Raw genomic sequence first — 24919 nt, forward strand, 5'->3', positions numbered from 1 at the left:
GGTATCTATACCCAAGTTTCCTACAATCAAGAGACTAGTAAAGGAAAGCAAATCATATACAATCAATTACATATAATTTGGCAAATCACTCAATCCCAAATATATTGGGATTTAGTTGACTTCTCAACACGCCTGAATTTGGATATACTCAACTATCCCCACCCAATACAGACACAAATGATCAAATATAAAATGAGTCGAATAATATAGATGTAACCCACATCACTTCTAATCCCAGTAGTCTCGTGTGAATTACTATTCTGTACTTTCTCCCTTTTTTTCTTTGCACAGCAAGACTATTTTACCCTTTTTTTTTTATTTATTTAATTTTTCTTCTCTTTATGTTTAGATTCTATTCATGGAGGCTACAATAAGGGGTAATAATGAGGGGGTTCTTAGTAATCGTTCGATCTAGTGCATAGTAGAGTTGTTATTGACTATTGGATTGAACTCCCTCATTAGCATTCTCCAACCCGTTTAGTCTTAAACCCAAATTTCTCCCTCTTAAAAAGTAACTATTTGGGTTTTGCCTTGACTAAAATCGTTTCCCCCAACCATTCAGATACAAATTTTAAGTCCACAACTTTATTAAATTGTTTAAAAATGATTTAAGTTTAATTTTTTTTTCATGGATAACTTTTCTTCACTTAATCTTTTTAAATAATTTCATAATTTAATTTTTTGAAAATTTTGACCTAAAAAAATTGAAATTCCATAAATACAATTTTATTTGAGAAATAGGTGGGTATTTATAAAGTTTTGAGTGAGTTTTGGGTTGGATATGATTTAGATTAATTTAAAATATTATTTTAACTTTTGGATCTTTTTTTTTATCTTTACAATAGCTTGAATTTAACATGAATCGTTGATTTGAGTTATTTTTGAAAAAAATAAAAATAAAAATATTGCGCAACCAGCGCTCGACATCATCTACAACAACAATAGCGCGACACTTAGTGCCCTATTGATTCCTCCTTGCACATGGGCTGCGTTAGCTTTGAGTGGGTGCCACCAAAAAGTTTTCTAGATCAGTCAATAACTACACTGATATTTGGCCTCAAGTTTGAGTTTTTAAAAATTTTAACCCGTTATTTTTCTTGAGTTAGAAGAAAAATTTTATTAAATTTGGAATTTTTCAAGTTTGGGTTCATGCATTGGAGATGGCCTTGTGACCCAAAGATATAACCACTCATTTAGTTGCTGTGTTGGGTTCAATAAACCCAAGTACGTCTAGACACAAGTTGCGGCTGTGGGCCCTACATTCTAGTGTGCCAATCCCAACACTAGTTATGGATAAGCATTTTCTCCCCCATTTATAAAATCAAGACAAACAAGGATCGTAAAAGAAGCAAACTTCACTTCCAGAAACCCAAGTAGCCAACCACAAACAAAAACCACCATTTTTGAGCTCCAACTATAATATGATTCTTATACACCACGACTCTAACCCATCATCCTAAAACTCTCACTTCCTCTAAATCAACGTCTTTTTTTATCGCTCTTCTTCTTCTTCTTTTTAGTTACAGAGTATTGGAGTCTTAGAGAGCAAGTAAGATGTCTGTTTTGGCAGCAAATTCTCACATTTTGTGTAGAGAAATGCATCACAGAGAGCATCAGCAACAGTTTTGGATCAGTGGTGGCAGCTTGTTGCTGCGAAAAGCTTCTTCTGGGTTTGGACTTTTGAACAGAAACAGAGATGATGGCAAGAAGATGTTGAAGTGGGACTTCAAAGTTGAGGCTTTTTGGAATGATTCAAGACCCACTGTTGTAGAGCTGGAAGCCATCAACGACTGTGATCACTTTGATCAGATTCTAAGCCATGCACAAGAGCAATCCCAGCCCATTATCATTGACTGGTCTCTCCCTCTCTCTCTTATCTTGTCTTGATGAATGAGTGAATGCCAGCTCACTTATTTTGTTCACATTATCTAAATATCTTACTTGGTTACAAACAGATAAGGTTTAGTAAACAAATGAATTTTGGTTAAGAAGTTCGGTCTCATAGGTTAGGCCAGTGGGTTAGGCCAATTGGTCGAGGGAATGTGTCCGCTCTCTTGTACGCTAGTTCGATCCATGTCCTTCTACTTTAGAGTAGTTTACAATATCGCCCTGTTAAAAACAAAAAAAGAACAGTGAATGGATCTTAGGAATTTTTTTTTTTGGGACAGGATGGCAGCTTGGTGCCGCAAATGCATTTATTTGAAGCCTAAATTGGAGAAATTGGCTGCTGAATATGACACCAAGTAAACTCTCTCTCTCTCTCTCTCTCTCTCTCTCTCTCTCACACTGAAATTTGGTATCATTTTCATGAATTTGGCAATATTAAATTGCACAAATAAGAGACTCTTTTCATGTGATGAGTTGTTCTATTTACAATTGTGACATTGTGTGTACACAACAGGGTCAAGTTCTATTATGTTGATGTCAACAAGGTACCTCAAGCTCTGGTTAAGCGTGGAAACATCTCTGTATGTCTGAATTTCACCCCATCCATAATTTTAATTTTACTTGGTTAATAAGTTGTCTAATTTTTATTAATAATTTTTTATCTTCCTGTTTTCTCAGAAAATGCCAACAATTCAGGTGAGATTTATGGATTGGGCAGCAAGTCTTTTCTGATTGTATTGGTTAACAGTGCGAAACTTTTCTAAGTGGACTGGTAATGTAACGCAGATATGGAAAGATGGGGAGTTTAAAGCAGAAGTGATTGGGGGACATCAAGCCTGGCTTGTACTTGATGAAGTGAGAGAAATGATCCAAAAATTTGTGTGATGCTTGATGTTTTGGTCTCCCTATTTCTTGTACTATTTTTGTTTTCTCTCTTCTGCTAGGCCTCTGTCCTTGTAATTTTTTCTAACCACAGCATATAATGAAGAACACAATATGTACAGTCAAATTTCTTTCTATCTTTGTTTCCTTAGAGGTCTTTGTTAAGATGCACTCCAGTTTTGTGCTCAGTTTTCTAATCTTTGCAGCCCTAAGAAAAGTAAAAGAAACTTGTACGTTGAATCGCGATATTGTTAAGGAAAATATGTGAAGTGCCAACATGCCTCAAGCAAGCAGACTTCAGATACAAAAGGCCAACTATATGTCAAAGCGGTAAAGGCTTTAGTTTTGAGTTGATTACTTGTTAAAAAAAAAAGAAAAGTGGTATGGCTTTCACTACCTTCTAGTTCCCAAACTGAAGCAACTCCAAAAATTACTTCGAACAATCCATCAGCTTCATGGTTTTCGAAGTAACAGACAGTATGGACTTTCAAAAGATTCATGAGTGCAAGCTTGAGAGCTCAAGGGGCCTGTCATGATACGAATATGAAATGCGGGTCAGTCAAAGGCATAAGAGTCCATAAATATCAGTAAGTTGCCAATTCAACCTAAGAACATAGGTTCTGTTATCACCCCCAGATGACAATAGACGAAAAGAAATTCAGGGCAAGAACATGGTTTTGTTTTCATGAAATTCAAGCCAAGAACATAGGTGTACGCAAACAAAAAACCATGTCAGAAACAAAAGAAATTTCATGAAAATAGGTTTCAGATTTCATGTCCCTAATCCCAACTCTAACCTGATATCATCATGTAGGATATGCTTTCTTTTTACTTAGCATTTCAAATCATTAATGAATCCTACTGTTAGCATAGCAGGATATTGAAGTCACAGGCTGATCCTTGCATTCTATAAACTTCTAAATCTAAATGGCTACCACCATTATCATTTAAGAATTTCTCAAACAACCAAGATTGAAACTTCTAAACCAATACTCACGAACTCAACTAAAAGAAGGATATCTTGGATTTGTACATCCTACTCGGCCAAATAAAAAAAGGTGGAGATACCAAATACCAAAGGGACAACATCAGGCCAGAGATCAGAAGCTAGAGCCCTGTAAGAGATTATCTGAGGATCATTTGAAGTGCATGCTTAACAATTGTACAAGGGTCATAGTAACAGAGTCATTTTATCAAACAGCTGGCGGGCAAGCTTTTTAAATGGATTAGATTGTAAGAAACAAGATTCCATACTAAAAAATCAGTCACTAAACCATCAAATACTGGACAGATATGCTTTTAAATTAGAAAAGTAGATTGAATTCAAACTTTTACTCACACCTGGAAAATCAAAGACTAAGCCACCGAACCATCGAAGGCTTCAAATGCAAAATGCTCATAGTTCGTATAGCCTCTAAAGCCTCTGTAACTGCACTGAACTACGGCTTTGGCCCTTGGGATTGTGGGAAACACTGTGGAGAGGGAAAAAAAATTTTGGCAAAAAAGAGGGAAAAAAATTTGGACCATTTCTCGATTTATGCGTGTCATCCTTGCGCAGGGGCCATGCTAATCTTCTCTGTATCGTTCCAATTTTATCGGATGTCCCCGAAGGGACGAACTGTAGTCTTGAGCGAAAGTATATAAAGAACTCGTCAAATAAACAATTCTTCGATGTGGGATAAAGCCTACACGGTTTTAATAGTAAGTTGTTCAGCAGTTGGGCCTTTCCTTGCGGATTTAATCATAAGCCCAGTGGAGTCTGAGTCTTAATCTCAGGTAAGGATACAAAATTGCATTGGGGAGCTCTTTACCTGTACCAAATTTATTTGTGGATTAATTTCCTCTCTGAGAAATTAAGCTCCAGTAGTGAAGACCCGACTTGTTAACAACAGAACTCTTTTAACTTTTTTCCCCAACTTGTTTGGGAGAATAGGCCAAAAAATAAAATTTGTTTGGGATGATCTTATGGTGTGTTTTTCTCCCAATCCTAATCTTGACTTGTAGGTTGGTATTTGGTTAAACAATGTTGGATAAAATATTTTGGGATGGTTGAAGATTCTTAGACGCCTTTTTTCTTTTCAAGTAATTTTGTAGAGGCAAGTTCTACACATGGACTTTTATCGATTATATTTTGAGGCAAGTTCTACACATTGACTTGTATCGGTTATTTTTGTTATGAAAAAGGTAAAATTACTCTCTGCAATTGTAAGATGGTGCAAGATAGGTGTCCTTGTCATAAATTTGACAACATTAAATTGTAAAATATGACCCTTTTCACGGCTGTGATCAATTGCAACTAATTTTGATATTCTATTACACAACAGGGTTACCTTGTGAAAGCGTGTAAATATCCCTCTATATCTGAATTTCACACTCATGCTATAGATATATTTCTATTGTTCATTGGCAACAATTCAAATAAGATTTTCCATTGTGGAAGTTTTCTGATTGTATAGGGAAACATTGCACAAGTTCTCTTTCATTGTTTTTTTTTTTGGGGCACAAGTTCTCTTTCATTGTTTTTTTTTTTTTTTTGGACACACTACACGTACGCTATATGAATACTAAACTCACACACTTCAAGTAATGGAATGGCGAGCAGTTTAAAGCAGAAGGAATTTGCGTAGATAAATCCTGGCCTGTACTTGATGAAGTGAGGGAACTGATCCAAAAATTTGCGCAATGCAACCTTTGTATGTAATTCAAACCAGCACCTTTGTTGTATACTACCAAACATCAAATGCAAATTAACGTTTATCTCATGGTTCGGCTACAAATGCAGCACCAAGCACTTTTACCATCGATTGAACCTTCACCTACATTCATAACACTTTTTACCATACATAACCAGCACTGTTTGACAAACAAGCCTAAAACCTTCATCCTGAAGCCTGATAACCGGCGGCAGATGCAAGATCCATAGGATCGAGGAACACAACTACAGCTACAAGCATACAACAAAGCCCTCATGTGGGAAGTTCCAGCAGTCCAAAGCATGACAGACAACGTACTCGTTTACAAAGACAATAACCAAGACAAGATAGCCCAGGACATCGGATAGCATAATACAACCCTAAACCCCCTCTCCAAAAAACAAACATCCAAACCTAAGCTTTCTCTTACTCATCAAGATCCTAGAACCCTGACAAAGCTGGCAACCTGAAACATAACTTCTAATCAATCACTACCACTAAAAGGCCTCGATGTTTCCAATCTAATGTTCTAAAACTGATCTCCCGAGGTCTTTAGGAATTATTTGCATTCGACACCCACACCAAATTTCCGTACTTGCTAGCAACATAATGCATTCATCCCTCTAATACTCTTTCCCCATTGTTAATTGTGAATCAACAGCTGAGAAGTAACAAGAAGATAAACAATTATATGTACGTTCATTTGCTAACAATGAAACAAGTAAATAACATACTTCAATGCAGTAGCACCTATTTAGATGACAAAGGCCTCGATGTTTCCAATCTAATGTTCTAAAACTGATCTCCCGAGGTCTTTAGGAATTATTTGCATTCGACACCCACACCAAATTTCCGTACTTGCTAGCAACATAATGCATTCATCCCTCTAATACTCTTTCCCCATTGTTAATTGTGAATCAACAGCTGAGAAGTAACAAGAAGATAAACAATTATATGTACGTTCATTTGCTAACAATGAAACAAGTAAATAACATACTTCAATGCAGTAGCACCTATTTAGATGACAGAAGAATCTCCAATGTAGTACAGATGTGAAAAACACAGCTCTTCTGCAAGGCAGTAAGAAACAAACCCTTTTTTTTCTTTCTCGCAGTGATGAAAAGTAAAAACAGTTAAGACAAAGAAGCAAAAATAGTAAAAGTGCAATAAATCAACCCAATGAAACAAACCAGATACAACTCTTTCTTACCAAATTCCACAATGATTTTCAGTTATTGAAATAGTGAGAGGACTGACAACACATTTTAAAGACAAGCAGTTTATCAGTGACTTGCGAAACGTTGTAACATTAGACTCAGCAAATGGTTTTGATAGGAAACATTGGATCTGAATCATAATTCCAAAATCATTAAATTCTACGCTTTCAAGAGAATCCCTACTCAAGTATCTCAAATTCCAAAACCAAAAACTGCCCGTATCCTCTGGAAAATAAGATCCCGCCATCCTCTCTCCGTATTCTCCACCACAGTCGCATTCCCATATCTGCATTACCAAAGGCACCAAAACAAAGCAATCAGCTTTTCATAGAAGAAAACAATAAAACTCACATACTCCCAATCTATCAAACTAAAACTGAAAATAAACCATGAATTAAAAGTTCAAATAAAAACCAACCTGTCTTCCTCAGGAATATCCGAATGTGTTAGCTTGACAACAGTGAGCCCAGGTTCAGGCTCTTCAAGTGTAAGCCTCACCTGCAAAAATTCAAACAAAACATTCTCAACCCACAAATCACAAAACCATTTAAAACCAACCAAGAATTCATTTCAACCAAAAAGAAAGACACTTGACATACCGTTGAATCAATGCCATCAGGCCAGCTGCCAAATCTCCATTTCTGCACAATCAAACTCCCATTCTGCAACTCCAAATTGGTACCCGTCACCGCCCCATCGAAAATGCTAATCTGCCCACCAACCTCCTTGCTTATCTTGGCATTGCTCTGACTAAAACCCTTCCATCTGTTCTCATCCATCAAAATCTCAAACAAATCTTTCGCTCTGCAACTAAACTTCTCAGTCATACTAATCGTCTTGAACCCTTTTTTACTCTCCTTCTTCTTCTTCACCTCCTTCTTCTCCACCACCACCTCCTTCTTCACCTCCTCCGCAGCAGCCGCTACTGCCGCCGTCGAATTACTCTTTGTGGCAATCTTCTTAGCCTCTACTTCGTCCTTAACGGGCCCACCTTTCGCAATACTCTCTACATAAACCCTAACCTTCTCCAAAATCAAAGGCTTCCCTTTAGCCAACATGGCCTCTTTAAGCCTCTTCCCAATGGGCCCCTCATCCTTAACCGAAATCTTGACCTCCGGGTCCTCATCAGCGTTCTCGTCCGCAATATAAGGAATCTCCACCACCCCATCGACCTTAAGCAGCGATTTTCCATCGGCGTCTTTGGCCTCGCCTTCCCAGGAAAGACTGAGGCTGATTTCGTAGCCGGGGATGATCTTGCCCTTCCGGATGTTGACGTAGGCCTCGCCGTCGACCTTGTCGACGGTCTTGGTCTTGAGATGAATGTTGCCTTCGCCATCGAGAACGGTGAGGTTGTTGAGGAGCTTGGTGAGGAGGTCGCGTGACCAACCGAGGCAATCGGTCTCGGCCCAGTGCCAGTTGTGGACGTTGGCTCCGTCTGGCCTGTCCTCCACGATCCATCGCTTGTCGCCCTCGCCATACTTCGCCATTGATCAAATTACAAGTCCGCAAGATCGAGAGAGAGAGAGAGAGAGAGAGTGTGTGTGTTCTGGCGATAGAGAGGGTTTGGAAATGTGAGAGTAGAGAGGCGAAGATGGAGGAGAGAGAAATAGGGGGCTGGAGAGATGGTCTGGAGGGTTCTTGTGAGGAGATTGGAAGGGTCTAGAATTTTGGGGTGGCTGGCTGAGGCCCAATAAAGTTGGGAAACCAATTTATTTCTAGATTTGGATTTTGGAATAGAAGGATCTGGAAGACTGGAGCCAGCCCTATTTAGGTTTTTTTTTGGGGGGAGACATTGAAAAATGCCAAAGGAGAGAGAAATTTTTTAAAAGAAATCAAAATGAATAAAATTGTCTTTATTTATTTTTCGATGTCCTAAGGAATCCTTTACATTTGCGTGTCTTTGATTTGAAAATTGAGAGATTTTTCTGTTTTTCTAAATTTTTTTTGGCTTTTTCCAAAAGTGAAAGTTTTTTTTAATTAAAACCTAAATTTAATTTTTTTATTTTTTTATTTTATAACTTGGATGACTTGACAATTCAAAACAACAAAACCCCTGCTTGACTTGTTAATTCATCAACCATCTGTTCATTCTTTTTTTCTTTTACGAGTGATGTTGGCACTTCCAAAAAACAAAGAAAAAAATTCATGTAAAGCACTCTTTATAGTGCAATCTCTCGAAAAGTGCTTGTAGCTCAAAAAATTAATATTTAAGAACCTGTGTTCGAATCACTCCTTCAATATCACTTATATCAAAAGAATGAAAAGTACAATTTCTCTAAAAAAATTCTTTTATTAAGGACTTTATGTAGTATGAATAACAATTCCCTCTTTGTTTTTTTATAAAAAAAATCAATGACTTACCAATTCAGTTGCATTTGCCCCAAGAATTTAAAAGGAAAATCATCAGTTTGCCAAATAGGAGAAACTAAATAGAGGCAAAATACTATTGATAAAATTTATATTAAAAAACCACAAATATATCAAAGCAGGGACAGATTGATGACTTACAGTTGATGGTTTTGTACAGAGAATGCAAAGGAAAAAAGGATTAGGAGAGACCACAAGCATATCTACATTTTATACAATTTCATGAAACATTTCTTTTCTTGGTCCTCAAATTCCTTTTGTGGAATTCCCTGCTGGATATATAATCCAAAATCAGGGTGGCCTGAGAGTGTTTTTAGGAGCACTTATCCAAGAGGTGCCTGCAACTGCAAATCTCCACAATGCATTGACATGCTCAGGTAAAGCATACTCGATGCCCACACGGGGACCAATCAACATCTGTTCAGGCTCTGGACCGTCTAAGATCTCCAGACCACCTGACCGGAAGAATTCATTTACTTCAAAATTACACAAGTTCCTGCAGATTTAGAGATGAATATGCATGATTGCTACACGTACCAGGAGTATATAGGGGATGGTTAGACCATTCTGTAGAAAGTCCCAGTGCTTGACCGATCTGAAGAAAGAAAATAGTAACTCTTAACAATTCAAAAACAGCTAACACAAAGCAAGGTGCATGGAAATGAAATCATAACAATTCAGAAAAGTTATCAGTTTTCCTAAGCATAAGAACGCGGTGCGGTGTTCTTATTCTTGGAATACATTAACACCTATAAACATTTAAGTCAATTATCTTTCAATATATTTGTGCTCGTTTTCCGTCATTTATACAATCACAGTCATACAATCAACAAAGTCTCTTGTTTTTCTTTTTTGGAAAAATTAGTCAATCAATTTTCAAATCGGGCTGACTTTTAAAATTAATAGGTTTCTGTTTGGACAGAATCAACACCACTGCACTAACACAGCATCCAATAACCAGAGTCAACCATCATCCACTAAAACAAAAATTGTACCAACAGAAGATTGCATTAGAAATTTAAAGAAAAAGGTGCTGACCTTTCCAGGTCCATTAAGTAGCACAGGCTTATCAGTCTTCTGACCTCGACGCTGCTGAATGGTCTTCAGTCCTATAATGATTTTCACTATACATATGAATAACACTCACCGAGAGCAATGGACAGAAGAGACAGTAATGAATTGCAAATAAAAAAGAGGTCCTTCTAAAAAGCTTCGGGTAAGCAATAACAAGAAATATAAAGGGTATCAAAGAGCTGAACCTACGTAACATGGATACTCAACACATTCTTCTCTCTATTTTCTTTTCTGCAAAGATTTGGCAATTTATGATAATCCATACCATCTCAAAGAATAATCAGCTAAGTCCATCAACAAAATTTCAAGCTACTAGCCTCACACAGTAGCATTGACTTCTTGTCTTTCAAGTACATTTCTTTCAGCTAAGCACCACTCAGAGTTATTTTTATCTTCTGCAACGCTATCAGCAAAGAAGCCCCGATGACTGCATTAAGAGTGCTTCTATTACCAGTCCAAAATGCTCACCTCATTGAAGCGCTTTCCCAACTCCCATTATTTCATTTTTTGAAGTTATATTGCTCAACCCACCTCGAGTATTCCCCAACTTCTCCTAAAACAACCCTACTATTTGAAAAACAAAATACGACAAATCTCTTCATTTATCAATCTTACCTACATTGTAAAGCAAAAGAAATTTAAAAAATAATAATAATAATAATAAACTGGTTGCAATTTCCATATAATTGTAACAAAGGTTGGTTAGCAGCTGTTGACATATTGAATTTATAAATATTCTTCCTCTCTCTCTGTGAGAATGATAGGACAAGACCATCGCTTTCAATTGAAACAAAAGGGTCGAAGCATATGAATACTAGCAATAGAAGGTAAACACAAGGGTAACTCTAGTTAATGATCGTAAGGGTATTACGACAATCTCTATGGAAAGTTACCACTAACTGGAGCACAAGAACGTATTAGGACGGCAGCTCCAACTCCCTCCTTGTCAGCAACAACATTCAGCATTGTATGAAGGCCATAGCAAAGATAAACATATGCATTTCCTCCAGGCCCAAACTGTATCCAACAACCAATCCATCACCAATGCAGTTTCCAATACATCAATATGAGTTCAAAGTTCTTGATGTATAGTCTAAAATTTAAAAGAAAACAAAAAAGGAAACAAATAAGGGCAGAATCTCACAACGGGGGCTGTTCTTGCAGTTACGCCAAATCGACCATGACAAGCCGAGTCATTTTGCCTATAAGCTTCTACCTGTCAGAAGATTCCCATTACTGTTAACCAAGCTAACATTTAAGTGAAGAGAAAAATGAAGAGGGCCACAATGGGAAGATGAAACATTTTGATTTTCTTTTTATGGTCTAAAACATATAGAATTAGTGCATTCAATTTTGACAAAATGTAAATCGTTTTGGGTTCTCACAAAAAGTCTATTTTTCCACAAAACGAAAGTATTTCAGAATTCCAATTTGTTTCCTTTTTTCCTCAGATCATACAAAGAGGTAAAAAACGAATTAAGCTAAGATAATAAAAACCCAAGTACTTAGAAACTGCGGTTTCTTCTCGTTTACTACATTTTCTCGAGAAACAAACAGAAAGGAAAAAAAAAAAAAAAAAGTGGGAGAGGAGTGAGTATTACCTCGGTAATCTGAAGAACAACATCGTCACGCCTGAGAAACTTGCCGAGCAAACGTGGGGCGAGGTCTAGGGCGTCAATTTGGAAGAAAGTGAAGGGCAAGATCGTCATTTCTTTGGGTGGATTGTCTGGGATTGAGCCGGGTTTGGTTTGGAGTTGAGATTTGGACTTCTTGGGTTTGACCACCGTAACGGTCAATGACTCGGAAGGTTGACTCGGCCAAGCTTCGTCGTCGTCCTCATCCCTGATTCGGTTGGCTGGAATTGGACTCTTGGAGGATTTGGCGGTGACTTGTTTGCATCGCCGTGTTCTCTTCATTTCGTCTCGCATCAACATTTCTCTTTGCTGGGTTTTGGCGGGTATTTGTTTGGTTTTCTATTTTTTCTTTTCTTTTTTATTGTTGCTCATTTAGGTTCATTTTAGGGTATTTATTTGGTTCTTTACCCTTCTATTTTGATTAGTTTTAATTTACATCTTATAGGCAAAGGCTTAGGTATAAGAATTGTAAATTTTGGAAATAGCTTTTTGTTTTAATTGTTAAACACAATGGTCTTTTTTTAATTTATCAAAAAACAAAATGGGGTTTAAAGTGATCCAAGCGAAACCTGCTAAAACAAAGTATCACCCTATATAGGTGGATTAAAAATGGAATATCCTGGTTCCTCAAAAGAGCCAAAACTGAAGAAATTATTGTAAGATATTGGAGTATGATCACATGGTACGTGAAACAACCAGTTCACATATTATAACGTAGGCGCAATGCATGGTTTAGATTTCCCACTTCTAAGATATAGTATCTTATAATTACTCAGAAAAATGTCATAATATCCACCCAGATGAAAAACTTGCATTCAGGCCGATCATCCAAAAGCAAAATTATTAAAGAGGTCTACGGCAACCACAACCCTAAACCCTAAACTACAAGTTCTAACAAGCAAGACATCACTGTATATATATATATACAGCCAAAGCTCCTCTTTTCAAGTTTAGCTCCTCCTTATGCAAACCATGTTTTCTATATAAAGCTTATAACGACTTGTTGAGAAGAGAACGAGTACACATTGCAAGGAAATCTCATGCCTCATTGCTTAAGAAACCCTGTGCCTTTAACTATATAGCAACGGCAGAGGGAATTACAGGGGACATAAAAAATAGTGGACGAAAATATGAAAATAAAGATGCAAAAAGTTAGCACTCATTGTCGGTCATTCATCTAATCAAGAACTATGATACAGATATACAAGCTCTAAATCTAATGGAAGGGCAGCCCACAAAGCTGCAAAAACTCACCAAGAAAAAAAAACTTCAAAAATCATCAGCTACAATACGTGTACATAATCAAATTTCACACCCTGATCTAGTGATGCAATATATCTTCAAGTCAACTGTAAATCTTCCACTCAGGCCATCCAGAAAGAAGCAAACACCATCTGGACATATGAAGAAAAAGGTATTAGATGTTTGTCCTCCAGAAAACGTCAAATGCAAACAGAACATGAGGTTTTCCCCCTACCTAACACAAACAAGCAATATAAAGTGAATTGGCCCGTCAGCCAGTGACAGCATGATTGTTCAACCACACGAGCAGGGACAATGAATGAACTAAAACTGGTTTGATCATGTCAGGAGTTGCAGACACATTGTTTTGACTCGTATGTATGAACATATTTTCTACGTACTAGGACGCAATTGGCTATAAAATTCAGTGAAGTCAAGCCGAAATAGGAGGAACTTCAAATCAACATGCTGCTGCATGGGTAACTTAGAAATAAAATCCTCAAGCAATGATGAATATTCTTTTGATAGTGCATCTAGATCTTGTCCCATATTCCGAAGAAATTCACCAGCACGTTGTGTGAGGGCCTTCCTACCCTCACTGACCCAGGACCCAGGCTCTGATGTATCATTTAATCTCTTTTTTGTTTTACTCTTGTTTCGAGACGGTACGGAGGATTCCAAGGTTCTGCAGCAAACCATTCAACACATTAGTTTATCAAAACAATTTAAGAAAAACCAGAAAAAGAAAGAAGAAAGGAGGTAGCATTATTTGGTTCACAAATAACAGTAGTCACACAGAAAGAGCAACACCTTGCTTGCAACTCATTAATTCCTTCAGACAATCGATCTGCATGACTTCGGAATTTCAATATAAGATCAAACAAGGCAAAGAGTGAACTGTAAAGGGTTTGGGAACGTTCTCCAAGGAGGGATTTCTCCACAATCGAATGGAGGTATTTTTCATGTGCAGCAAGTAGATCATCAAGGTCCTTGGCCACCTCCATTTCATTCAAAAAGTTGGACCATGACACCTCCAAGACTTCAAACATAATATAGTATTGCAAGTTTGAGACAAAATGATTCATCTCATCCCAAAGAACCTGGCATCGCCTCAGCGTTGAGAGCAACTGCAACTTAACTGCATGCTGCAGCTTCATGAAGGAACGCGAAGTGATACAATTTGGTTTCATCGTTTTCCAAGCACCAATAAGAGCATGCTCTACTCGTCGAAGCTTCCACAAGAAATTAAAAATTCTTAAATACTTTGCCATCACAGACTCCGTAAAAACAGTATCTAGAGGAACTCTTGCATCATATTCCAATGAGAACACATCCCAGCCCCTATCACCAATTCCATGTGGCATCATCTTTACCTTTAACCTATCCAATATATCACGATCATCATACTGAGCATTAGATGCTCGGACTGCAGTTTCCAGCAACCCAGCTAGCTGAAAAGAGCTTATAGTGTTAGCAGGTTCAGAAAGCTCTGGTCCGACAATATCCATTAGATACTGAACAAAGTCACCCTGTCCAAGCAGTAAATACCGCTTTATTGCAAGACAGTGCTCTTTGAACTTATACTGGTTGTAAATAACATCCAACAAATGCTTATCAACTCTTTTTGCTGCTCCATCGACCAAAGACTCAAGAGCATCAGTTTCACCATATCCAAGACCCCATCTTCTTGTTGAGGTACCAGCAGCAGCTGCCGCTTCTGTTGCAGCATCAGCCCAACCACGGTCCTCACAACAGACACGAAGGAAATTGATTGACTTGCCAGTCCTCAGAATGCGCTGTGCAAGAGATTGTGAAATAAAAGAAGGAAGCATCCCAGCATGGAGCAGGTAACCTTCCCTCCAAAGAGACTCAGCTTTCACTGGCTGGCCAACGACAAAGAATTCTGCAAAAACATCTTCCAACTCTCCCTCCAAAACCCAACTCCTCACCATCTCAAATAGTGGAGAACACACCCGCCGGAGTAAGCGCCCCATGAACTCGTGCACCAATGGATCACCATGCTGGGCATGCAAATGAATAGCTCCAGCCATTGCCCCACCCCTTAAAACCCTACATTTATCAACCAAAACGGCCATCAACCTCATTTTCACCATTGGCTCTGCAAACCATACAGACAACCTCCTCAGCGAAAGATAATTCCCTGAGCTCGCTGTCTCTGAAACCAAAGGAATTGGATTCATTGACTGTGCTTCAAGCACTGCCAACAACTTATAGTAATCGGAGAGCTCATCTTGTAATGCAGCACAAAAGGCCTGACCAACGGTTCCAACATCTTCAGATGGAAACCCATCCATACTCTCTGAAATATACCCTTTAACCTTCCTAAACAACCACCCCAATTCACAAAGCTTTCGAACCATAAGGCGGATTGCTCTCGGAACCTTAATCAAATCTGATAAAACATAGCCATCAGCACCAGAATCAAATTTGACATACTTTCCATCAATGCCTTGACAAGCATACAACACATCTCTCACCAAAACCTCTTCAGAAACTTCATTTTCTTCCTTAATCAAGTTCACAAACTCCCTAAATGCAATTTCCCGAAGATTTTCAGGGTCTTTCGAAACTAACAAAACCCCATTGTTCCAACCCTTTTCCTTATTTCCCTTACCCAACAAAACCCTCGACTCGTTGCCCAATTCACCGTCGTTTAACGCCAAATTGGGCAACAAAACCGAAGAACCCAACTGGGTTTTCACATTTTTTCGATCCTCAGATATAATTTTGAGCAAATAAAGGACTGCCCATTTGTTATTTACACTTCCTGGTCCGGTTTTCAATGCGAATTTAGTATAAAGGTCGGCGAAAGTGAGCGCTTGGGAGGACTTACCTTGAGTGGCGAGGCGGCGCTTGGTGGACTCGGCTATGGCGGCGGCATCTGGAGAAACAGATGGAGTTAATCGACTCGAGATCAACCGAAACGCGTAGCGAAGTGAGCTTTGGAATTGAGGGGAGTTGGGAGTTGGTGGGTGAGATTCAGAGTGGGGGTTTTGTGAGAGCAAGCGAATGACGAGCTCTTTGATCAGATCTGCGACTTTTTGCTGGTCTTCTTCTTCCATTTGTGAGTGAGTGAGAGGGTTTTGAAGGGAAAGAGAGAGAGAAGGGATCTTTCGAGTCCGAGAGTGTTTTGGTGATTGGTGAGAGTGTTGTTGAGTGTGACCGCAGGGTTTTTGATTTTTTTTGTTGGGCGCGGAAATGCGAGATCTTCTTTTTCATATATTTCTGAAAAAATGCACTATTCTCCTTTTTTTTTTTTTTTTTTTTTGGGAAAAAAGAAGCACGCTGCACATAGTATCCAAATAATAATAAATAAATAAATGGTTATTTACTGTAGACGTCTCTGAACTATGGCCCCAGTTGCAATTGGATCCATGAACTTTTTTTTTAGGCAATTACATCCTTTAATTAGATAATCAGTTGCAATGAGGTCATGCCGTAACAGAATCCGTCGAGATTGACATGTGAGTGTCACGTGATCTTCTTGTTCGAGATATATTCGACTTTTCATCTATGTGAACAAAACAAAATCCAAATCAGCTTTGGAGAGAAGGGGAATTAAAACCCATCAAGTTGAAGATGAAAACCTAGATGCTATTTCTACACCAGAAGAAACAAAAAAGAAAAAACTCAAATTCTTCTTCTCAACCACCAAGTACAAGATTTCCTTTCCTTTTTTTTTTTAATTTTTTTTAATTTTTAATGATCTTCCTTAGAAAATAAGGGTAGAAAAAAATTAAAAAAAGTAAAAAAGGGGGGCAGTATTGAGATCCATACGGTAATTAGAGGCATAAAGGGGTGGATTGAAAGATCATCACCACAAACCACATTGAATTTGAATAAATCGAGGTCGGCCATCATCAGGGGCAGCGACAGGTTGAGATCGAACGACAAAAAAGAGACTCCGAAACAACGACGTCATGACACAGTCATCGCCGTCATCAACGACGAAGGATGAGAAGTCGTAGTAGGCCTCATCATTTGGCCCACGGGCTCATGGGCCGATGCCGGCCGCCCGGCCCATTGAAAAAAAGTCCGGCCTAGCTCGTTATGGGCTTTGAGATGGCCTGGCCCGCCTTGGGAAGGGCTAGGCTTAGGCTTGGGTGTCTAAAGTCCGGCCCGGCCCGATTAAGCCTAAGAAAGCCGGGCCCGGCCCGCCCATAAAAACCCGGCCTGTTAGGCAAGCATACATATATAATTATGTATAAATAAGAGTTTAGGTTTATGATTATATCACTTAAATCACATATATAATTTGTTTCATTTCATTTACTTTTCTTTACTCATTCCTAATTTATAATTGGATGATTAGCACATTAATTTGTGTCAATTATTAATTCAACAATTATATATATAAATAAGATGAACAACATATCACATCACCAAATATAATCATATCATGAAACATAATCGTACCACCAAATATAATCATGCTTTTCTTGAACACATCACCAAATATTTGCATATTTATTCATACCATCCTTTAAAAAAATATTTTTTTGATACTTATTATTTTTTAAAATTATTTCTTAAAACGTATTACAATCTAATTATGTAATAACCTCAAAAATAATACTTGGTTTTATTATTTTTGTGAAAAATCTTATCAGTTGTGTGACTTTATTGGATGTTTTATGAATTTGATTTGAAGTGAAAATATTGGAATTAAGTGAGTTTAATCTCAAATTTGGACTAAAATGCCTTTATGATTAAGTTTATGATTTTTTTTAATGAAGTAGGGCCCGTTTAGGCTCGGCCCAAGCCCATTAAATTTGGGCTGGGCTAGCCCGGCCTGGCTCATTGACGAGCCCTAAGTCGTAGTCGCTGTGTCAGTCATCGGGTGGGTAGGGTGCACGGGTTTTCGCTGTCGCTGAGCATCGGAGGTGGGTATGGGGAAGGGGAGGTTAGGGAAGATGAGATGCGGGTGCCATTTTCTGGGTTTGGTGCGACTGTTCTTGTTCTAGTTATTTATTTATTTATTTAAATTTTTTGTTATTTTGTTCTTTAAGATATATTTGTTCTTGTTATTATTATTATTGTTTTAAATTTACCTTTTCTCCAGCATAGTAAATAATTCTGGAAGAAGGAGCAGTTCATCCATGTTAACTGAAAGGACGCTTTTACCCCTAATTTTGAAGGACAAATTGATAGATTTGGACGGCATGACCTAATTGCAACTGTTTGTCCAGTTAAAGGATGTAATTGCCTAAAAAAAAAGAGTTCACGGACCCAATTGCAAATGGGGGCCAAGTTCAAGGAGGTCTACAGTAAATCATCCTTATCCAAATGATACATGAGGAAATAATAAACAAAAGGCACTGCTACTGCACCACATAAACAGATTCAAGCAAACATGTTCCAAAAAACTGCACGATATATATTCATATGAAGTGTATCAATGCAATAACAGTGTACTAAAAAATTAACATAACTGTTTATGCATCATAAGTTCATCTCATTAAAACATACATAAGCTAAAATCTATGAACAATTTCTATACATAAGCTAAAGTCTTCAAAAGCAACATATTAGTTTTCTTCTAGAAAACTAAACTCACAAAAGCAAAGACAACCAACTCATTACATAATGAGTTGTTGCAACTTATTTCGACTTAAAAAGAGTCAAAAGAAAGTTAACACATGAAGTATAACTCGCACAACTACTATATTTATCCATCATTTTGATACACAAATTTTATGATCTCTTGAGGAAACTTTTGAACCACTGCATCGAGTCTTTTGGGTATCTTTTCAGTCCATTGGCATAATCAACATAGTTGATACCAAACCGAACAGTGTATCCAGAATTCCATTCAAAGTTGTCTAGAAATGACCATGCAAAGTATCCCTGCACATTAGCACCCTCTCTGCAAACACACACACCAAAAAAAAAAAAAAAAAAAGGAACGTATTCGGGTCAATGTAGTGATTAAATAAGTGAAATGTACGAAGGCTAGACCATTCGTTGACAAAAACATACTTAATTGCTGCGTGGAGGTAACAAAGGTGGTGATAGTAGTAGTAACTTCTATCGGGATCCTTAAGGGCTATTTGAAGTGGTACTTTGTTGTTATTGAACTCATCCACTCCTGCAATATAATGCAATATCATATACATGCATTTTTTTAATCTAAAAAAGAAATGTGCATTCAGTTTTAAATTTAGAGTTTACAACACTAAAATGTATTTTACACTATTATACATATGCATTAAACATTGATGATACAATTAATTAATATTTAAAAGTATTAATTACCATTCTCAGTAATGTACATAATTGGATTATTATACTTTTCCTTTGTGTAGAGTATAAGATCGTAAAGTCCTTTTGGGTAAATATATAACCAGTCTGAAGCAGCCTGCAATCTCATTTGAAGATTAGCGAGAATTTCAAGAGTTATATATGTATGTGGAAAACAAAATATATGTATAGGCATTAATTTTCAAAATACCAATAGCTTATGCTAATAATTTTTTACGTACCTGTGGACCAATAGGAACCCCATTAAACTCAGCTGCCACAATATATATGAATATGAATATTAAGATCTAATTATTCTAATAACTTCATTAATTACTTGAAGTTTTCAATTTGTACTTACTTGTAACATTAACATAAGCATCAGTCAAGTAGCTTGGAGGCGTAGGTATTTTATAATCCGCAGGGTAAGCGCTTGCATATCTTGCAGAATAGTAATTTATTCCAATAAAATCATATGACCCTTTCAGCAACTTGGATTCTTCATCTGTGAATTTTGGTAATCGTTTTCCAACAAGAGATCGCATGCTATGTGGATAGTCACCACTTATCAATGGGTCCATAAACCTATGGAAATATGAAAATTCCAAGCGTGAACTTATAGTATTGTATAAAGTAATGCTATCTAGCTAGTCAATGTTATAATTCACAAATAAAACATTGAAATGAGTTTATATATAAATGAATAATACACTTGCCATCCAAACATAAAATCCAAAGCTCGAAATGCAGCATCTATATCATGCTTTGCCTTAGAAGTGGGCACAAACCAGTAAGTATTCACTGTTATTCCTATCACACCTTTTTGAAATGCCTACATAAGAAAATTGAATATGTTTGTTGGTTTAGAATGAGATAAAATAAATAAATAAATCTTTGTTTGTCTGAAGAAGAAGAAGAAGAAGAAGAAGAAGAAGAAGAAGAATAATAATAATAATAATAATAATAATAATAATTCGTCGGACCTGATATTTATCCCTGTATAATTTTACAGCGGCAACATGAGCAAGGAGTTGGTGGTGTGTCACCAAATATGGTTCAATACCCGAATTTCCACCAAGGCATGTTTGGTCGTACCAATAAGAGCATCGGCCTGGTGCGTGGACCCCGATTGCATAACCATGGTTACTCACGGTATATGGCTCATTAGCTGTCACCCAATACAGTACTCGATCACCAAATTCCTTATAACAAAGTTCTACATATGCTCTAAAGTCATCGCTGTGTATACACATTTCAAAATGTATTTATTAAATATAGTATTATTTATTTATTTAAATTATCAATAATATCTAGTGCCTAAAATTTGTTCACTTACACAATAAGAGGGCTTAAGAAACCACCATATTTCTCTTGTAAGGCTTCGGGAAGATCCCAGTGAAAGAGTGTAACATATGGTTTCATACCTTCATATAGTAAAAGAAAATTAAAATTAAAATTAATTTCTGTTTTATGAGTGCACGTACTACATTAATCTAATGGGTACGATATATGAGATTGCCAGTCGTATCACCTTTCTTTAGGATTTCATTGATGAGATTATTGTAGTATTCGATTCCTTTCGGGTTAGGTTGACCAGTTCCGTCTGATAATAATTAAAAACAACAAGCAAATATAAGCCAGTACTTACCTATAAATATAAATAACATAAAATAAAACATGCTAAATTATGGTGATGCGTATGATCAACTTACTTGGTATCACTCTGGACCATGAGATAGAGAACCTGTACACTTCCATTGACATATTCTTTATAATCTCCACATCCTCCTACAGTGACACAATATATATATATAAATACTTATAAGATAGAAGCTAAAAACTAAGGATTCAATTAAAATTCAGTATGTACACTTCAACTACAGAAAGCCAAGAGAATGAAATATGTGATTGTAGAACCTTATAGCGATGATATTCATCAATAGCGACATCTCCATTACTTTGATCTGCGATCTTTTCTACAATTAACCAAAGATAATTTTAACTTTTAGATCATAAAGTTTGAGGAAATCATATCATGTAAACTTCGTGTGCAGACTAATCATGCATACCACATGACCACTAGTAACTAAAAATAATACAAAGTAATCTAGATATTCAAATAGCTAGCAACCTTCTTCTTGTTGTAACTTCTCACTTCTTCAGAAGCTATGTGTCATTCCTCTTACACTTTAAATATTGTCTTTAATACACTAAAAATGCTAAATTAATATTCCATATTTACCCTTATTAGATGTAATAGCCTTCTTCAATTCTTTATAACTTTCTAACTATCTAGTGGAGTTGTCTCCATTTTGTTGGATGAGGTTTCAAGTTCGACATATATTTTTGGACAATTTAGTACCTAGTCGTCGTTATGGTGGCGTAACTCTGTTGATGCATTATCCCATTATAAAATGTACACTCTCCACTTTAATTTCTTAAGAACCAAAAATAATAATTTCCATTTTGTCGTTGAAAGAAAATATTCATACTCCGAACATTCTTTTAAGGTGTACAGATTTTTTTGTATGTGCCCTTGACGTACTAGATTAGGTACGTAATGTATTCCAAGGCCTTACAAAAATGTTCATAATTTTGTTAATTAGTAAATTCGCATATAATACACATACTGTACATATATATATATATATATATATATATATATATATATATACACTCTAGTTGATTGATTGGTTGACAGACCTGGATGGTTGTGGGTGAAGGAATCCCATATGCTTGGTCCTCTACCATCTTCGTTTGCAGCACCTTCTACCTGAAATGTGCATACGTATCATGTATATGTATATGTATAAGAGGATATACCGAATGAAGATGTCAGCATTCATACATGGATGTTAATTATCTGACATTGAAATTAGATTAAACCTAAGTAATAACTTAATTAAAACAACTTAAAGAGTAATTAATTAAGCCATAGAAGGGAGATGATGACCTGGTAAGATGATGTAGCAGCGCCAAATATGAAATCTGGTACAAGAGAATCAAAATTGGTCCTGTTCAGATTTGGGCAATCAATGCGTAGAGAGGGTTTTTCCCAATGCAGGCTTTGGTATTTGCCAATGCAAAGCCAAAGAGAAGCACCACACATAAGAGCAAAGAGCGTAATTGCATTGACATAACCAAGTCTTACAAGTGGAGAGGGCTTTTGGTGCTCTTCCTGCATGGAGTTTATGTACAGCCTAGAGGCTACACGTGAGAATAAGTTATAACATGTTAACAACGTTTTTTTCTTTCTTTTGTAAACGCATGCGGGAAATCTAAAATAGTTTACGATAAATTAGTACATTCACAATCTGTTTAAAGTTAATTAAATTAGTTCATTGACAATCTATTTAAACCAAAGATGCTTGCCAAAAACATGCAATGGTGTGATTAGCAGCTAAGCAGGGATCGACTCAGAATTTCAAAATAGAGTGGGCTAAATTTACCTTGCGTACAAACATACTAAATCCATCTATAGTGCTAGATAACTCAAACCCAAAATTTCCCCCTCTAAAATATAACAATTCATGTATATCTTAGACTCAAACCATTTTCAAAAATTTTTTTAATGTTAATTTTACAATATTAAACAAAAATTTATTACAATATTAAAGCTAAGGAATAGGGTGTGGTTTTAATTTAAACAAAAATTTGACCGAGAAGTGTAGTTTTTAATGTTAATTATTTTTGTATGTGAAGATTTTTTTTATTTGAAGATTTTTGTTTTGTTTTGTTTTGTTTTGTTTTTTGTTTTTGGATAGGAATTTATTTGAAGAGTTGAATGTTAATAAAGTTGGGGAAGTGTGGTGGAATATAGGGTGGCCCCACCAATGCAATGCTCTAACTCTGTTAGCTGGGGTCCATTCACATGGGTTGATTTGAACTTGGGGGAGTGAACCGTCAAGTTGGGTAAGATGCATGCGTGGTTGTTGAAGAGAATGATTTTGGTTAAAAGGTAAGGAAATTCTATTTCAACAAAATTTTTAAGATCTTTATGATTACGTAAAGTATTGAGAGATGAGTATTTCTTGGGCTCTGATTTTTTTTCTTTAAATAAATTAAAAATCTGAAAATCTAGGGATGAATAAACAATTCTACGATTTGGGCTCTGTTGATTACACAAAGAACATTCCTTACAAAACCAGTTTGGCTGAGGATTCTTTGAGGTATGAGAAGGTGAAGAAGGCTTTGGGGGGTTAATAGGTTGTTGGTTTTTGAGGAATACAGTGATTTGGTGGGGGATATTTTGCATGAAGATGTGATGAAGAGTGTGAAATACATGGTGGAATATTTAATGAAGAAGAACAAGGTCTTGTTGTACCATGGGAAGTTTGATTTGAGAGATGGTGCAGTTTCCATTGAGGCAAAAAAGATGGAGCGTGAGAGATGGAAAATAAGATACAACAAAAAATGAGAGAGAGAGAGAGAGAGAGAGAGAGAGAGAGAGAGAGAGAGAGAGAAGACATGAGTAGCGAGGATGAAAGGAGAGAGGAAATGAGGTAATAATTAAAAGGATATTTTAGGAATATTAGTGGGTGGAAAAATAGGATTGTGTTTTTTAAATTTATATGGTGGGTGTGAAAGTCCATTAAATGTGGAGACAATAAAAGTAAAGGTATATAAAATATCAATCCCGACCTCTTGGACCACAGGAGTCCAAGAGATTATGGTCATCCACCGTTGGATATTAATCTAATTGTTCAAAAAAGTTTCTTTAAAAGAGTACAAGAGTGAGTAAACCTTTGAATTTACATCTAACGGTGAGTGATCACAAATCTCTTAGACCCATGTAGTCCAAAAGATCGGGACTGTATAAAATATTTAATCATAAACGATTTTGAACCCCTTGAATATTTAAAGGAAAGCAAATTTCTAAAAGAATTGTCTCTCTATTTGCAAACAAAAATTCGTTACTAACGCAAAGGACCCACTGATATAGTGGTTTGGAGCAATTGCTCTTTCAATAAAGGAGAAAAACTTACTTACAAGGGGAATAATACTACTATGCCTACATAAAAGTGTTATCACGCGTGTCATTGAGTCATTGGCCGGGGAAAGCGAAATAATGCTATCCTCATTTCATGGAAGTTTTTCTCCCAGGAAAGGTCTTGGATTCAAGTCCTAACATTCGTGTGTGAGTTTAATATATTATCGTCCATCTCAATAAAAAAAGACCCATTAAATATGAGGACAAGAAAAGTACAGATACAGAAACGATTTTGAGCTCCTTGAATATTTAAAGGAAATAAAAATTCTAAGAGAATTGTCTCTATTTGCAAAAAAAATACAATACTTACTGCATTTGTATCTCGTGTTTGTAGTGTCAGCCATAAACTTGACGCTAGCTATAGACAGTCACCGCTGTCGGAATTTTGGTAACAATAGCGGCAAATCACTCAAGAGATTAATATGCAAAGATGATAAGAGAAAGAAAATTTTGGAATTGGAACTCAGAGCAGAGGTCTGCTCCAGAGAGAAGTCCAGACTTGTTTTCCTTCTTTTTTCAGTGGATTCATTCGGAGAGTAGCCCTCTCTCTTAAAGTATCCATTGGAATCTTAATAATTACGTACATGAAAACTATTTTCTAGAATCTTTAGTAAGTGGCCCACGTTAACCATCTTACCAAACAAAGGAAAGGCTAACAATAGAGCGACACAA

General features: G+C 36.7%; 4 protein-coding genes, 1 non-coding gene and 1 pseudogene across 7 annotated transcripts; 1 reads left to right on the forward strand and 5 right to left on the reverse strand.

Moving 5' to 3' along the window:
* The first annotated feature begins 1311 nt into the window (after positions 1-1311).
* On the forward strand, positions 1312-2957 carry LOC117634712 (thioredoxin-like 3-1, chloroplastic). The gene is made up of 5 exons (XM_034368904.1): positions 1312-1856; positions 2169-2243; positions 2402-2468; positions 2566-2583; positions 2674-2957. Exons 1-5 carry the CDS (start codon positions 1555-1557, stop codon positions 2770-2772), a joined length of 561 nt encoding a protein of 186 aa, XP_034224795.1. The 5' UTR covers positions 1312-1554; the 3' UTR covers positions 2773-2957.
* A 1324-nt stretch (positions 2958-4281) lies between these two features.
* LOC117636213 lies at positions 4282-4384 on the reverse strand. Its single transcript, XR_004587015.1, has one exon. It is a non-coding gene; the product is annotated as a U6 spliceosomal RNA (small nuclear RNA).
* Positions 4385-6611: 2227 nt separating this feature from the next.
* Positions 6612-23695, reverse strand: LOC117634710 (activator of 90 kDa heat shock protein ATPase homolog). 2 transcript variants are annotated; one of them, XM_034368901.1, is made up of 4 exons: positions 23673-23695; positions 7279-8214; positions 7098-7177; positions 6612-6965 (listed from the first exon to the last, which is right to left on the reverse strand). In XM_034368901.1, exons 2-4 carry the CDS (start codon positions 8164-8166, stop codon positions 6872-6874), a joined length of 1062 nt encoding a protein of 353 aa, XP_034224792.1. In that variant the 5' UTR covers positions 8167-8214; positions 23673-23695; the 3' UTR covers positions 6612-6871. The 2 variants fall into 2 exon arrangements, with proteins under 2 accessions (XP_034224792.1, XP_034224793.1); XM_034368902.1 differs by lacking the exon at positions 23673-23695 and having other exon boundaries at positions 7279-8362.
* LOC117634711 (DNA-3-methyladenine glycosylase) lies at positions 9106-12096 on the reverse strand. Its single transcript, XM_034368903.1, has 6 exons — positions 11722-12096; positions 11265-11336; positions 11014-11137; positions 10085-10155; positions 9584-9641; positions 9106-9501 (listed from the first exon to the last, which is right to left on the reverse strand). The coding sequence occupies exons 1-6, from the start codon at positions 12052-12054 to the stop codon at positions 9338-9340; spliced, it is 822 nt and encodes a 273-aa protein (XP_034224794.1). The 5' UTR covers positions 12055-12096; the 3' UTR covers positions 9106-9337.
* LOC117634708 (gamma-tubulin complex component 3) lies at positions 12774-16205 on the reverse strand. Of its 2 annotated transcripts, XM_034368899.1 has the most exons (4): positions 15851-16194; positions 13807-15409; positions 13232-13681; positions 12774-13148 (listed from the first exon to the last, which is right to left on the reverse strand). In XM_034368899.1, the coding sequence occupies exons 1-3, from the start codon at positions 16077-16079 to the stop codon at positions 13390-13392; spliced, it is 2124 nt and encodes a 707-aa protein (XP_034224790.1). In that variant the 5' UTR covers positions 16080-16194; the 3' UTR covers positions 12774-13148; positions 13232-13389. The 2 variants fall into 2 exon arrangements, with proteins under 2 accessions (XP_034224790.1, XP_034224789.1); XM_034368898.1 differs by having other exon boundaries at positions 13807-16205.
* Positions 18712-22395, reverse strand: LOC117634709 (annotated as a pseudogene).
* Positions 23696-24919: the final 1224 nt, after the last annotated feature.

Source organism: Prunus dulcis, chromosome 7 (genome assembly GCF_902201215.1).
Source record: "Prunus dulcis chromosome 7, ALMONDv2, whole genome shotgun sequence".
In the NCBI taxonomy this organism is placed as follows: Eukaryota; Viridiplantae; Streptophyta; class Magnoliopsida; order Rosales; family Rosaceae; genus Prunus; species Prunus dulcis.

Coding starts and splice junctions, on each gene's coding strand:
- LOC117634712 (XM_034368904.1), top strand. CDS start 1,555: ATGTCTGTTTTGGCAGCAAATTCTCACATTTTGTGTAGAGAAATGCAT. Junction 1,857..2,168: donor CAGCCCATTATCATTGACTG/GTCTCTCCCTCT, acceptor TTTTTGGGACAG/GATGGCAGCTTGGTGCCGCA. Junction 2,244..2,401: donor GCTGCTGAATATGACACCAA/GTAAACTCTCTC, acceptor TGTACACAACAG/GGTCAAGTTCTATTATGTTG.
- LOC117634710 (XM_034368901.1), bottom strand. CDS start 8,166: ATGGCGAAGTATGGCGAGGGCGACAAGCGATGGATCGTGGAGGACAGG. Junction 7,178..7,278: donor CTGATGGCATTGATTCAACG/GTATGTCAAGTG, acceptor GAATTTTTGCAG/GTGAGGCTTACACTTGAAGA. Junction 6,966..7,097: donor GATATTCCTGAGGAAGACAG/GTTGGTTTTTAT, acceptor TTGGTAATGCAG/ATATGGGAATGCGACTGTGG.
- LOC117634711 (XM_034368903.1), bottom strand. CDS start 12,054: ATGTTGATGCGAGACGAAATGAAGAGAACACGGCGATGCAAACAAGTC. Junction 11,337..11,721: donor TTGTTCTTCAGATTACCGAG/GTAATACTCACT, acceptor ATCTTCTGACAG/GTAGAAGCTTATAGGCAAAA. Junction 11,138..11,264: donor CTGCAAGAACAGCCCCCGTT/GTGAGATTCTGC, acceptor TGTTGGATACAG/TTTGGGCCTGGAGGAAATGC.
- LOC117634708 (XM_034368898.1), bottom strand. CDS start 16,079: ATGGAAGAAGAAGACCAGCAAAAAGTCGCAGATCTGATCAAAGAGCTC. Junction 13,682..13,806: donor ATTAATGAGTTGCAAGCAAG/GTGTTGCTCTTT, acceptor GGTTTGCTGCAG/AACCTTGGAATCCTCCGTAC.